The sequence below is a fragment of the Ranitomeya imitator genome, chromosome 10, assembly GCF_032444005.1.
Source record: "Ranitomeya imitator isolate aRanImi1 chromosome 10, aRanImi1.pri, whole genome shotgun sequence".
Lineage (NCBI taxonomy): Eukaryota > Metazoa > Chordata > Amphibia > Anura > Dendrobatidae > Ranitomeya > Ranitomeya imitator.
Genome location: NC_091291.1, coordinates 5,314,278 through 5,329,823, shown reverse-complemented (window position 1 = coordinate 5,329,823; position 15,546 = coordinate 5,314,278). Strand labels below are relative to the sequence as shown.

At 48.6% G+C, this 15,546-nt stretch overlaps 1 protein-coding gene across 2 annotated transcripts in view; it reads right to left on the bottom strand.

Annotated features, from left to right (window-relative positions):
- Positions 1-15,546, bottom strand: part of IGSF21 (immunoglobin superfamily member 21) — a 419,989-nt gene that overhangs the window by 170,948 nt on the left and 233,495 nt on the right. For both annotated transcript variants that reach the window (XM_069740855.1, XM_069740854.1), the window contains exon 4: positions 4,649-4,767. In XM_069740855.1, the coding sequence (XP_069596956.1) occupies positions 4,649-4,767 (119 nt within the window). The remainder of the gene's footprint in view (positions 1-4,648; positions 4,768-15,546) is intronic.

The following is a 15,546-nucleotide window of genomic DNA, read 5'->3' as shown; positions in this document are numbered from 1 at the left end:
GACCCCCCAGAGCCAATCACAGCACCCCCCAGAGCCAATCACTGGACCCCCCAGAGCCAATCACTGGACCCCCAGAGTCGATCACAGGACCCCCAGAGCAGATCACAGGACCCCCCAGAGCCAATCACTGGAACCCCCAGAGCCAATCACAGGACCCCCCAGAGCCAATCACCGGACCCCCAGAGCCGATCACTGGACCCCCAGAGCCAATCACAGGACCCCCCCAGAGCCGATCACTGGACCCCCCAGAGCCAATCACAGGACCCTCCTCCACTGAAACTGGAGACATTTAGGTGTGAGATCGTTAATGGCCATAATGGACGGTAATGTAAGACACCGGGCCTCGAGTTCAGCTATGGGCCCTATGATCACTTCTTGCACCTCTGACTGTTTTCTTTTCTAACCATTTCCAGCTACATGCCCCTCCTAGTCTAGTCCTGCTCACACAGCTGAAGACTTGGCACAGTGTATCAGCGTAGGATTAGGGCGGGCTTCCCTGCCGCACCGTCTTGCTCTGAAGCCGCTCTTCAGCTCTTCTATTATGGCAGGCCCAGATTTGCACACACCACTGTCCCCTAACATCACATGGAGACCTCGGGGGTCTCCTGTATTGGGGGTCTTGGCTGCGAAGCCCCTGAATCCTCTCCGACTTGGCGCTAATCTCTCCGCCAGATGCAACTTCTAATGCTGCGATTGATTTGGTGTCAGGATTTTCTCAGAAAGGTAAATGGGAGGCGCAGGCTCCGACCATCGCAGGCTCGGCTATTGACTGCGGCCATCAGCCCGTCCTAATCACGACCCATCGCGTCACTGCACCGCCTGCATACTAACGTGACACATCCGCGGGCGACACAACACCTGATTACCAGCAGCACAGAGGGTTTCAGGAGAGGAAACTAACACAGGGCTGAGATGGCTTCACGTATTAGGACATGGTTGACCCCACCAGCTGATTTCGGAGGGTCTCGCTGACCATCTGGACGGTATTTGATGTTCCACAGACATCAGGGGACAGAATGGTCGGGCATGAAAATGTGAACATGTCTGATCCTATGGGGAATATCGGAGGTCAGAAGGAAGAGACGACTTCTAGAGATGCGGGCAGAGCAGGCTTTCAGCAGCGCAGAGCATTTCAGGAGTGCACGGATGTCATGGCACCTTCACATATCCGTCAAGACTCACCTCCCGGGAGGTAAACGTGTCGCTCATGGCCTCCGCCGGGTCCGGATGTGCTGACTACGCTGCTCTACATAGAAGTGTCCAGAAATCCCCCCACATACAGGATAACCACACCCCAGGTAGCAGAGCAGCCTCTGCTGAGAAGCACAGAGTATTTCAGGAGGGGAGTGCAGGATGCTTCTCTCTCCATAGCTCAGCGCATCCCCTCCTCTGTGTATAGGAAATTCTGGTACTACTACTCCCATCCACCACCAGACCTAGGACACCCGAAGTCCAGGAGTGATCGGTGACAGCAGCACGGCCGCACAGCTCAGTACTGCGTCCAGTAGCGCAGAGACCCTGTAACCTCAACACATTCTTCCGGTATGGTAAAGGTTAACATGGAGTTCAGACTAGTGACTGCTGCGCCTCGGTGGGCTCCTGCGCCATGTCACCCGCCGCCGCTCACCATCCCCTCATTACCGCGTGCCAACACCATCAATATGGAGGTGTAAGAATAATCCCAGCATCTGCTCCTCGCTGCGGCCCCGGTGCAGCTCAGCGGAGGTGTTGGCAGCGCTGCCGGCGTGGGAGGAAGGACGGATTTGTGTAACCTTCAGATCCTGGGGAGGCCGCGTCCTTCTCCTCCCCAGTGTCCTTCACTCGGGGTCTGTGGAATCGGCTGCGGAGGCAAATAATCCTCACCGGGTGACCGGGGCACCTAGCCTCTTACATCACCGAGAATCCTGGGGGCTCACAATCAGGATCGCAGATCTCTACAGATCACTATAGATCATCCGATCAGTCCACAAAGCAAAGAGGAAACTATGTCGCTTGGAGCAGCCAATCAGATCAACTCTAGTGACCCAGCCGTATGATTGGCTGCTGTGGAAGCAAAGTTTCACCATCACAAATACTAATCCAATCAACCATCTTGGCCCAAAACAACCGACCATATAAGGTGCAAGGGGTGTCCTGACTTTCCCCCAATGACAGGAGTCTGGAGGAGGAGGACAGAGGAGTCTGGAGGAGGAGGACAGAGGAGTCTGGAGGAGGAGGACAGAGGAGTCTGGAGGAGGAGGAGAGAGGAGTCTGGAGGAGGAGGACAGAGGAGTCTGGAGGAGGAGACAGAAGGGTCTGGAGGAGGGGACAGAGGAGTCTGAAGGAGGAGGACAGAGGAGTCTGGAGGAAGAGGACAGAGAAGTCTGGAGTTGGAGGACAAAGGAGGCTGGAGGAGGATAGAGAAGTACGGGGGAGGAAGATAGAGGAGGCTGCTAGAGGAGGACAGAGGAGGCTGCAGGAGGAGTCCGGAGGAGGAGGCCAGAAGAGTCTGGAAGAGGAGGACAGAGGAGGAGGACAGAGGGGTCTGAAGGAGGGGACAGAGGGGTCTGGAGGAGGGGACAGAGGAGTCTGAAGGAGGAGGACAGAGGAGTCTGGAGGAAGAGGACAGAGGAGTCTGGAGGAGGGGACAGAGGAGTCTGAAGGAGGAGGACAGAGGAGTCTGGAGGAAGAGGACAGAGAAGTCTGGAGGAAGAGGACAGAGAAGTCTGGAGGAGGAGGACAGAGGAGGCTGGAGGAGGATAGAGAAGTACGGGGGAGGAAGATAGAGGAGGCCAGAGGAGGCTGCTAGAGGAGGACAGAGGAGGCTGCAGGAGGAGTCCGGAGGAGGAGGACAGAAGAGTCTGGAAGACGAGGACAGAGGAGGAGGACAGAGGGGTCTGGAGGAGGGGACAGAGGGGTCTGGAGGAGGGGACAGAGGAGTCTGGAGGAGGGGACAGAGGAGTCTGGAGGAGGGGACAGGGGTCTGGAGGAGGGGACAGGGGTCTGGAGGAGGGGACAGGGGTCTGGAGGAGGGGACAGGGGTCTGGAGGAGGGGACAGGGGTCTGGAGGAGGGGACAGGGGTCTGGAGGAGGGGACAGAGGGATCTGGAGGAGGGGACAGAGGGGTCTGGAGGAGGGGACAGAGGGGTCTGGAGGAGGGGACAGAGGGGTCTGGAGGAGGGGACAGAGGGGTCTGGAGGAGGGGACAGAGGGATCTGGAGGAGGGGACAGAGGGGTCTGGAGGAGGGGACAGGGGTCTGGAGGAGGAGGACAGAGGGGTCTGGAGGAGGAGGACAGAGGGGTCTGAAGGAGGGGACAGAGGGGTCTGGAGGAGGGGACAGAGGAGTCTGAAGGAGGAGGACAGAGGAGTCTGGAGGAAGAGGACAGAGGAGTCTGGAGGAGGGGACAGAGGAGTCTGAAGGAGGAGGACAGAGGAGTCTGGAGGAAGAGGACAGAGAAGTCTGGAGGAAGAGGACAGAGAAGTCTGGAGGAGGAGGACAGAGGAGGCTGGAGGAGGATAGAGAAGTACGGGGGAGGAAGATAGAGGAGGCCAGAGGAGGCTGCTAGAGGAGGACAGAGGAGGAGGACAGAGGGGTCTGGAGGAGGGGACAGAGGGGTCTGGAGGAGGGGACAGAGGAGTCTGGAGGAGGGGACAGAGGAGTCTGGAGGAGGGGACAGGGGTCTGGAGGAGGGGACAGGGGTCTGGAGGAGGGGACAGGGGTCTGGAGGAGGGGACAGGGGTCTGGAGGAGGGGACAGGGGTCTGGAGGAGGGGACAGGGGTCTGGAGGAGGGGACAGGGGTCTGGAGGAGGGGACAGAGGGATCTGGAGGAGGGGACAGAGGGGTCTGGAGGAGGGGACAGAGGGGTCTGGAGGAGGGGACAGAGGGGTCTGGAGGAGGGGACAGAGGGATCTGGAGGAGGGGACAGAGGGGTCTGGAGGAGGGGACAGGGGTCTGGAGGAGGAGGACAGAGGGGTCTGGAGGAGGAGGACAGAGGGGTCTGGAGGAGGGGACAGAGGGGTCTGGAGGAGGGGACAGAGGGGTCTGGAGGAGGGGACAGAGGGGTCTGGAGGAGGGGACAGGGGTCTGGAGGAGGAGGACAGAGGGGTCTGGAGGAGGGGGACAGAGGGGTCTGGAGGAGGGGACAGAGGGGTCTGGAGGAGGATGAGGTGGGGGGGCAGAGAAATCTCTGACACTTATGCATTGTATTTGGCCATCTTAATTCTCGGCCATGAAGATGCCGCAGCTCTCGTCTTGCAGTGTAACGTATCCTGGTTGCGGCAGAGACATTATTGTTACTTCTCAATGTGAAACACAAGGTAACAATGCGATTGGAGGAAATCTAGGCTCCGCCCTGGTGACTGACAACCTTGTGGGGTCACACAGACGTCGCAGCGCCTCCTCCTGTCCCACAAGTGTCACTATGATCAGTGAGAAGTAACCAGCGAGATTGATAGAACCGGGGGGCAGAGAAAACTGTAACTTTACAGCCCTGAGTGGGCTCCTGAGCGGCGGTGTGCACAGCGCTGATAATGCCTCGGTTTTAATTAGCGAGGAGCAGGGAACATTCGAGCCCTCGGCTACAATTGATTGTCTATGAAGAACCCTGCGCCGAGCGATTTATTCTGAGCGTTATCGACCTGCGGCCGGAGTTCTGATGGATACTCACACATGACGTTGAGGAACACGTTGTCTGACGCTAGCACCACTTTCTCCCGTGTCGCCCGGTCATATATCCCAACATGACACTCGTAGGGTCCGTTGTCTGATATCCGCACCTCGGGGAGCCTGGAGAAGACGAGAAGGAGAGCGGTTAATTATAGCAGCCGAGCGAACATAGAACGGTCACAGTCAGAACCCAATAAACATAAAGGAATTACATTGGCCACAATCATGGAGAGAGCTCTAAGGAGACTTTATGGGCTGTGAAAATGGCTGTTTTATCGCCTGGCGACCTCCTGCACTCAAAAACTTTCTCTGAAGAGTCAGAGATGAAGAAAGGACAAGGAAAGTATCACCATTGCTGCAACGGTTAGAAAACCCGGCCCCGTTCCTGCCCCCGCCACCGCTGCTCGCACCGGAATAATGAATCCGCCAATTAAGGGCAACCTTGACGAGAACAGGCTGAACATCGGGTAAACGTATAATTACTCCGGGGGAGAGCGCTGTGACGCTGCAAGAAACATTAGACTTCCATGCCTGCAACGTGTCATTTTCTCCAGCACCATTAGTGCCGCCATCTGGGAGGGTGTAATTGGGGGCGCAGCCTGGCACCTGGGCCGGGGGGTCCACTCCGAGATTACACTGGTGTCAGATGATAACGACACATTAAGTAACGAGCTACGAGAGGCTTTATGTCATCAGTGGGAGCAGGTGGCTACAAAGTATCAGCCGGTCACTCATGGAACAGGCGAAGCCTCCATTCAAAAGTGATGAGAGAGGAGGAGGCTGAACTCCACCTGCCCTGATCCAGTGCCGTGTACAGAGCTGACTGTTTGTATCAGTGGGTCAGTGCAGGCATCAGCCTGTAGGACAGGAGGAAGATTTGTTCTGCTCTTTTCCTGTTTGCACTGATACAATGCGACAACCCTCGTCTCTGGCTACACGGACATCTTCACCGTACCTCCTGTGTGTATCCTAAGCATCTGACAACTCTAGAACTACAACTCTCAGCAGCGCCTTCTCCCAAGACCTCGTTAACTACAGAAGAGAGGAAGCAATATATAAAATTGCTGACGACTGAGGCCGTACGAGTCCGGGGGTCTATAGGGCAATGACACAAGATACATCACCTCCTTATGAAGAGGCAGGAAACATCCCGATGATGAATAAGTCCGCGGGACAGACAGAATCTTAAACATTTGCTCCTTGTCTGGTTTACGATCCCACAACACTGAAATATATTCTGTTATATTTTATTTAGAATGTGACTTTAATAATTCATCACACCCTTTATGCTGGAGATATTCAGGGGTCCTTATCCTGGGAGTCACCAGAAAATCCACCTGTGAAGCTAATACAGCTAGTAATCTCTTCTGATAGAGTATTAGATGTGCACGGATAACAGTCACTACTGATACAGAGTAACAAGTACTAGATGTGCAGGGATGACAGTCACTACTGATACAGAGTAACAGGCACTAGATGTGCAGGGATGACAGTCACTCCAGATACAGAGTAATAGGCACTAGATGTGCAGGGATGACAGTCACTACTGATACAGAGTAACATGCACTAGATGTGCAGGGATGACAGTCACTACTGATATAGAGTAACAGGCACTAGATGTGCAGGGATGACAGTCACTACTGATACAGAGTAACAGGCACTAGATGTGCAGGGATGACAGTCACTCCAGATACAGAGTAATAGGCACTAGATGTGCAGGGATGACAGTCACTACTGATACAGAGTAACATGCACTAGATGTGCAGGGATGACAGTCACTACTGATATAGAGTAACAGGCACTAGATGTGCAGGGATGACAGTCACTACTGATACAGAGTAACAGGCACTAGATGTGCACGGATAACAGTCACTACTGATACAGAGTAACATGCACTAGATGTGCAGGGATGACAGTCACTACTGATATAGAGTAACAGGCACTAGATGTGCAGGGATGACAGTCACTACTGATACAGAGTAACAGGTACTAGATGTGCAGGGATGACAGTCACTACTGATACAGAGTAACAGGCACTAGATGTGCAGGGATGACAGTCACTACTGATACAGAGTAACAGGCACTAGATGTGCAGGGATGACAGTCACTCCAGATACAGAGTAACAGGCACTAGATGTGCAGGGATGACAGTCACTACTGATACAGAGTAACAGGCACTAGATGTGCAGGGATGACAGTCACTCCAGATACAGAGTAACAGGCACTAGATGTGCAGGGATGACAGTCACTACTGATATAGAGTAACAGCCATTAGATGTGCAGGGATGACAGTCAATACTGATACAGAGTAACAGGCACTAGATGTGCAGGGATGACAGTCACTACTGATACAGAGTAACAGGCACTAGATGTGCAGGGATGACAGTCACTCCAGATACAGAGTAACAGGCACTAGATGTGCAGGGATGACAGTCACTCCAGATACAGAGTAACAGGCACTAGATGTGCAGGGATGACAGTCACTACTGATATAGAGTAACAGCCATTAGATGTGCAGGGATGACAGTCAATACTGATACAGAGTAACAGGCACTAGATGTGCAGGGATGACAGTCACTACTGATACAGAGTAACAGGCACTAGATGTGCAGGGATGACAGTCAGTACTGATACAGAGTAACAGGTACTAGATGTGCAGGGATGACAGTCACTACTGATACAGAGTAACAGGCACTAGATGTGCAGGGATGACAGTCACTCCAGATACAGAGTAACAGGCACTAGATGTGCAGGGATGACAGTCACTACTGATATAGAGTAACAGGCACTAGATGTGCAGGGATGACAGTCACTCCAGATACAGAGTAACAGGTACTAGATGTGCAGGGATGACAGTCAATACTGATACAGAGTAACAGGCACTAGATGTGCAGGGATGACAGTCACTACTGATACAGAGTAACAGGTACTAGATGTGCAGGGATGACAGTCAGTACTGATACAGAGTAACAGGTACTAGATGTGCAGGGATGACAGTCACTACTGATACAGAGTAACAGGCACTAGATGTGCAGGGATGACAGTCAGTACTGATACAGAGTAACAGGTACTAGATGTGCAGGGATGACAGTCACTACTGATACAGAGTAACAGGCACTAGATGTGCAGGGATGACAGTCAGTACTGATACAGAGTAACAGGCACTAGATGTGCAGGGATGACAGTCAATACTGATACAGGGTAACAGGCACTAGATGTGCAGGGATGACAGTCACTCCAGCTACAGAGTAACAGGCACTAGATGTGCAGGGATGACAGTCACTACTGATACACAGTAACAGGCACTAGATGTGCAGGGATGACAGTCAATACTGATACAGGGTAACAGGCACTAGATGTGCAGGGATGACAGTCACTCCAGCTACAGAGTAACAGGCACTAGATGTGCAGGGATGACAGTCAATACTGATACAGGGTAACAGGCACTAGATGTGCAGGGATGACAGTCACTCCAGCTACAGAGTAACAGGCACTAGATGTGCAGGGATGACAGTCAATACTGATACAGGGTAACAGACACTAGATGTGCAGGGATGACAGTCACTCCAGCTACAGAGTAACATGCACTAGATGTGCAGGGATGACAGTCAGTACTGATACAGAGTAACAGGTACTAGATGTGCAGGGATGACAGTCACTACTGATACACAGTAACAGGCACTAGATGTGCAGGGATGACAGTCACTCCAGATACAGAGTAACAGGCACTAGATGTGCAGGGATGACAGTCAGTACTGATACAGAGTAACAGGCACTAGATGTGCAGGGATGACAGTCACTACTGATATAGAGTAACAGGCACTAGATGTGCTGGGATGACAGTCAGTACTGATACAGAGTAACAGGCACTAGATGTGCAGGGATGACAGTCACTCCAGATACAGAGTAACAGGCACTAGATGTGCAGGGATGACAGTCAGTACTAATACAGAGTAACAGGTACTAGATGTGCAGGGATGACAGTCACAGTGACAAATACTAGACAAGGAGGAAAGATGCCCTCTCCTGATATAAAGCGATGGAAACTAGATGTGCACAAATGACAATCTCTTCTCATACAGATAGTGGATGGGCAGGACACACAGTAACAAAAATCAGATGTTGAGAATTAGCAATATCTCATGATACACCTTGATACAGATACACCGCTACATAACTAAGTGGATCTGTCATTCAGAATGGTGGGAAAGCTGACAACTTGGCTGAGAGCGGCAATGGTGGCCATGTTGGTTGCTGCCCAATTCTCAGAACTTAGCATGAGAAATTGACTCCAGGACTTGTATTTATTGGGGCTTCTGGGGTCAGTGATGGATGATTCATATACACAGTGTGACTGTGGGTTCTGGGTGGTCTCTCTGTGACCCGTGCGCCGGCGTTTCCTGATGAAGTTGTGATCACATCTCACCGGCGCCGTCAGCTCTGCAAAGTGGATTAAGAACACAGACGGCACATTCACTTCAGGAATTGAGGAGCATCGATCAGGGGCGGCCGAGCAGTCAGCGGCCAGGACTCAGATAAGCGCAGCTTAGGACGGACCGACTCTCAACAGCAATATGGTGGAATCAATAAACTATTAATAACCTCACAGGACGAGCAGATTGCCGCCTAATGCAGTTTAGTTGCTGGAGTTTTCCAACACTGACAGATCCTCAGAAGGGAAAGTAATTGTGTGTGCGGAGCTGACATGGCGATCAGAGGGCCAACGGGAGATAATGGAAGTATTAAATCCCACGCACCCCTCCCCCAGACTAATCCCACCCCACCGACAAAGGATGCTTACAACAAACTCAATAAAGGCTGGACCCCGAGAACATCCCGAAAACTAATCTACAGTCACAGATTGTAATAATCCTGGTAACAGAATGTAACATGTTCTAATAATATTATGTAACAGCAAACTGTAAGAACGGAACATGTCACAACCCGAGGTGACCCCGAACATCATCATCATCGGAAAGTCGCGCACTGTACGTCAGGCCTTTGTATTAAACATATATTTATAATTTATATTACGACCTGTATCAGATAACTCACAATTTTCACACTGTCCCCTGGGATATTTTACACTCATACTTCCTATCCTTTAAAGAAGTGTTTTCAGCAGGCTCATTATCACCAGAGGCAGGATTACTACGGCAGAGAAAAGCTCTAGATACAGCTGACAACACAGGATCTACCAATCACAATATCACAGCTCACCTCTTCCTCCTCCCTCCTGCACACGCTCATCAGATGCTTCAATAGAAAAGATAGGTCAGTCTATTGCTGCTAATGTACATGTGCATGTCCTGAAACAACAGATGAGCCTAGAGCAGCCTCAGGGTACGGGGGGGGGGGGGGGGGGGGAGGGGAATTACAACATTTGTGACATACGGAGAAAAAAATTTGTAAAAATATTTAACACAAGAACTTGACTGGAAAAATTAGTGCCCATGCACTTGTTGCAGATTTGTCGTGTTTTTGTCGCAGTTTTCTCCTATGAAAGTTGTCATAAAAGATGAAGGGTTTCCTGATGCAAAAAATGAATGAGATTTCTGAAGTCTCACACATGTAGCTTACTTTTTCCTTGCAGATTTGGAGAAGATATAAATCTGCATCGTGTCAATACTTTCAGCGCAGATTTCACTGATACTAAAAGGTGGGGAAAAATCTGCAGCAACAACGCGCCTATTTACGCAGTGTTTTTCTATGGCTTTATTATATCTTTTTTCATCACGTCATATAATTTTACCATATAAATTAAATGAAAACAGAAGTGAAACAGAAAACATCGGTGGTTTCACCACTGGGATTAGGGTTGGTTTTTATGGCATTTACTGAGGGAGCGATTAATAGGTAATAGCTAAAAACTAGAAGAAATCTTCCTCGCTGATTTCAAGATCTCTGCTTACTGTCAATAACAGGACGCCGCCGTCTTGAGCTAATCCGCCTCCATCAGAATCGGAGAGAAACCCATCAGCAGAGCGAATCTCTCCGGTCCTGATGGAGGAGCGCATCCATGAGAAAACTGCAGCAAATAAGGTTTCCGGTCAGTGATGGAAAACTGGACGCTGCAGAAGTGGAAGTTACACAGCATAGCGGGACTGCAGCACTTACCTGCCCAGGTCTCAGGCTGCAGCAAGCCCTTGTAATAAAGATGGCGGCAATACACCCCGTCCATGAGCTGGTAGGTTGCGAATGGCTGTCTCATCAGTATTTTGCCCCTGTATCACCGCCATCTTTATTACAAGGGTTTGCTGCATCCTGAGGTCACTAGTTCTGAGACCTCGGCAAGTAAGCGCTGCAGTCCCTTTGTGCTGTATTCATTCTTGACTTTTTTAGAGGATTTTTAGTCCTTTTCTTTTTTTTCTTTTTTTTTTTGGAGGGGGAGGATCTAACAAGTGGAAATTACATCAGAGAGTTGCAGAACTTTTCTTCAAACAATTACAATTTAAATCTAAAAAATTGGACACTAAACTACAACTGATACATGGAAGCAAATGTAACAGATTTTTACACAGTGACATCACTACATAGATACAGATCATTACACAGTGACATCACTACATAGATACAGATCATTACATGGTGACATCACTACATAGATACAGATCATTACACAGTGACATCACTACATAGATACAGATCATTACATAGTCACATCACTACATAGATACAGATCATTACAGTGACATCACTACATAGATACAGATCATTACATGGTGACATCACTACATAGATACAGATCATTACATGGTGACATCACTACATAGATACAGATCATTACACAGTGACATCACTACATAGATACAGATCATTACATAGTCACATCACTACATAGATACAGATCATTACAGTGACATCACTACATAGATACAGATCATTACATGGTGACATCACTACATAGATACAGATCATTACATGGTGACATCACTACATAGATACAGATCATTACATGGTGACATCACTACATACAGTAGGGCAAAAAAGTATTTAGTCAGTCAGCAACAGTGCAAGTTCCACCACTGAAAAAGATGAGAGGCGTCTGTAATTTACATCATAGGTAGACCTCAACTATGGGAGACAAACTGAGAAAAAAAAATCCAGAAAATCACATTGTCTGTTTTTTTATCATTTTTTTTGCATATTATGGTGGAAAATAAGTATTTGGTCAGAAACAAACAATCAAGATTTCTGGCTCTCACAGACCTGTAACTTCTTCTTTCAGAGTCTCCTCTTTCCTCCACTCATTACCTGTAGTAATGGCACCTGTTTAAACTTGTTATCAGTATAAAAAGACACCTGTGCACACCCTCAAACAGTCTGATTCCAAACTCCACTATGGTGAAGACCAAAGAGCTGTCAAAGGACACCAGAAACAAAATTGTAGCCCTGCACCAGGCTGGGAAGACTGAATCTGCAATAGCCAACCAGCTTGGAGTGAAGAAATCAACAGTGGGAGCAATAATTAGAAAATGGAAGACATACAAGACCACTGATAATCTCCCTCGATCTGGGGCTCCACGCAAAATCCCACCCCGTGGGGTCAGAATGATCACAAGAATGGTGAGCAAAAATCCCAGAACCACGCGGGGGGACCTAGTGAATGAACTGCAGAGAGCTGGGACCAATGTAACAAGGCCTACCATAAGTAACACACTACGCCACCATGGACTCAGATCCTGCAGTGCCAGACGTGTCCCACTGCTTAAGCCAGTACATGTCCGGGCCCGTCTGAAGTTTGCTAGAGAGCATTTGGATGATCCAGAGGAGTTTTGGGAGAATGTCCTATGGTCTGATGAAACCAAACTGGAACTGTTTGGTAGAAACACAACTTGTCGTGTTTGGAGGAAAAAGAATACTGAGTTGCATCCATCAAACACCATACCTACTGTAAAGCATGGTGGTGGAAACATCACGCTTTGGGGCTGTTTCTCTGCAAAGGGGCCAGGACGACTGATCCGGGTACATGAAAGAATGAATGGGGCCATGTATCGTGAGATTTTGAGTGCAAACCTCCTTCCATCAGCAAGGGAATTGAAGATGAAACGTGGCTGGGTCTTTCAACATGACAATGATCCAAAGCACACCGCCAGGGCAACGAAGGAGTGGCTTCGTAAGAAGCATCTCAAGGTCCTGGAGTGGCCTAGCCAGTCTCCAGATCTCAACCCTATAGAAAACCTTTGGAGGGAGTTGAAAGTCCATGTTGCCAAGCGAAAAGCCAAAAACATCACTGCTCTAGAGGAGATCTGCATGGAGGAATGGGCCAACATACCAACAACAGTGTGTGGCAACCTTGTGAAGACTTACAGAAAACGTTTGACCTCTGTCATTGCCAACAAAGGATATATTACAAAGTATTGAGATGAAATTTTGTTTCTGACCAAATACTTATTTTCCACCATAGTATGCAAATAAAATGTTAAAAAAACAGACAATGTGATTTTCTGGATTTTTTTTTCTCAGTTTGTCTCTCATAGTTGAGGTCTACCTATGATGTAAATTACAGACGCCTCTCATCTTTTTAAGTGGTGGAACTTGCACTATTGCTGACTGACTAAATACTTTTTTGCCCCACTGTAGATACAGATCATTACATAGTGACATCACTACATAGATACAGATCAATACATAGTGACATCACTACATAGATACAGATCATTACACAGTGACATCACTACATAGATACAGATCATTACAGTGACATCACTACATAGATACAGATCATTACACAGTGACATCACTACATAGATACAGATCATTACATAGTGACATCACTACATAGATACAGATCATTACACAGTGACATCACTACATAGATACAGATCATTACATACTGACATCACTACATAGATACAGATCATTACACAGTGACATCACTACATAGATACAGATCATTACATAGTGACACCACTACATAGATACAGATCATTACATAGTGACATCACTACATAGATACAGATCATTACATAGTGACATCACTACATAGATACAGATCAATACATAGTGACATCACTACATAGATACAGATCATTACACAGTGACATCACTACATAGATACAGATCATTACATACTGACATCACTACATAGATACAGATCATTACACAGTGACATCACTACATAGATACAGATCATTACATAGTGACATCACTACATAGATACAGATCATTACACAGTGACATCACTACATAGATACAGATCATTACATAGTCACATCACTACATAGATACAGATCATTACATACTGACATCACTACATAGATACAGATCATTAGGAAACACAAGATGACTGTCAATCATCTTCAGTCTGGGGCTCCTTGCAAGATTTCACCTCTGGGGGTAAGGATGATTCTGAGAAAGGTCAGCTCTAGTGTGCTAGTTGAAACCACATGGACCAGGGCACATACCACTGAATGCCCGCTCTCATTTTACCGGGGGCATAACACTACTTAGACAACACAGGGTGAGGGTAAAACAGAGTGGCAATACTTTAAATACTTTATTGAACCAGAAAACGGGCAAACAACATGTGAACAGTTCCAGCAAAACACCCAAGATGGTGCACATTACAGAATCTTACCATTCTGTTGACTCACCGAGGTAAGAACAGATGTGACTTCAGAGCCTCCAGATCAGACTACCCTGTTATGAATAGGTAATTCAGAACCACAATGGACCTTGAAGTTCAGAGCACACAAAGTGACCTGACAATAACCACAAAACATAGGACGAGCTCTGAGACGTGGGAACTCTGCTGACCGCAATCCCTAAACCTATCACACCACACTAGAGGTAGCCGTGGATTGCGCCTAACGCTCCCTATGCAACTCGGCACAGGCTGAGAAACTAGCTAGCCCTGAAAATAGAAAAATAAGCCTACCTTGCCTCAGAGAAAGTCCCCAAAGGAAAAGGCAGCCCCCCACATATAATGACTGTGAGTTAAGATGAAAATACAAACACAAAGATGAAATAGATTTAGCAAAGTGAGGCCCGACTTACTGAATAGACCGAGGATAGGAAAGATAGCTTTGCGGTCAACACAAAAACCTACAAACAACCACGCAGAGGGGCAAAAAGACCCTCCGCACCGACTAACGGTACGGAGGTGCTCCCTCTGCGTCTCAGAGCTTCCAGCAAGCAAGAAAAACCAAAATAGCAAGCTGGACAGAAAATATAGCAAACAAAAGTAACACCAGCAGAACTTAGCTTGTGCTGGGCAGACAGGCCACAGGAACGATCCAGGAGGAAGCAAGACCAATACTAGAACATTGACTGGAGGCCAGGATCAAAGCACTAGGTGGAGTTAAATAGAGCAGCACCTAACGACTTAACCTCATCATCTGAGGAAGGAAACTCAGAAGCCGCAGTACCACTCACATCCACCAACGGAAGCCCATAGACAGAATCAGCCAAAGTACCAGTTGTGACCACAGGAGGGAGCTCGACCACAGAATTCACAACAGTACCCCCCCCCCTTGAGGAGGGGTCACCGAACCCTCACCAGAGCCCCAAGGCCGACCAGGATGAGCCATATGAAAGGCACGAACAAGATCGGCAGCATGGACATCAGAGGCAAAGACCCAGGAATTATCTTCCTGACCATAACCCTTCCACTTAACCAGATACTGGAGTTTCCGTCTCGAAACACGAGAATCCAAAATCTTCTCCACTATATACTCCAACTCCCCCTCCACCAAAACCGGGGCAGGAGGATCAACAGATGGAACCATAGGTGCCACGTATCTCCGCAACAATGACCTATGGAATACGTTATGGATGGAAAACGAATCTGGAAGGGTCAAACGAAAAGACACAGGATTAAGAACCTCAGAAATCCTATACGGACCAATGAAACGAGGCTTAGACTTAGGAGAGGAAACCTTCATAGGAACATAACGA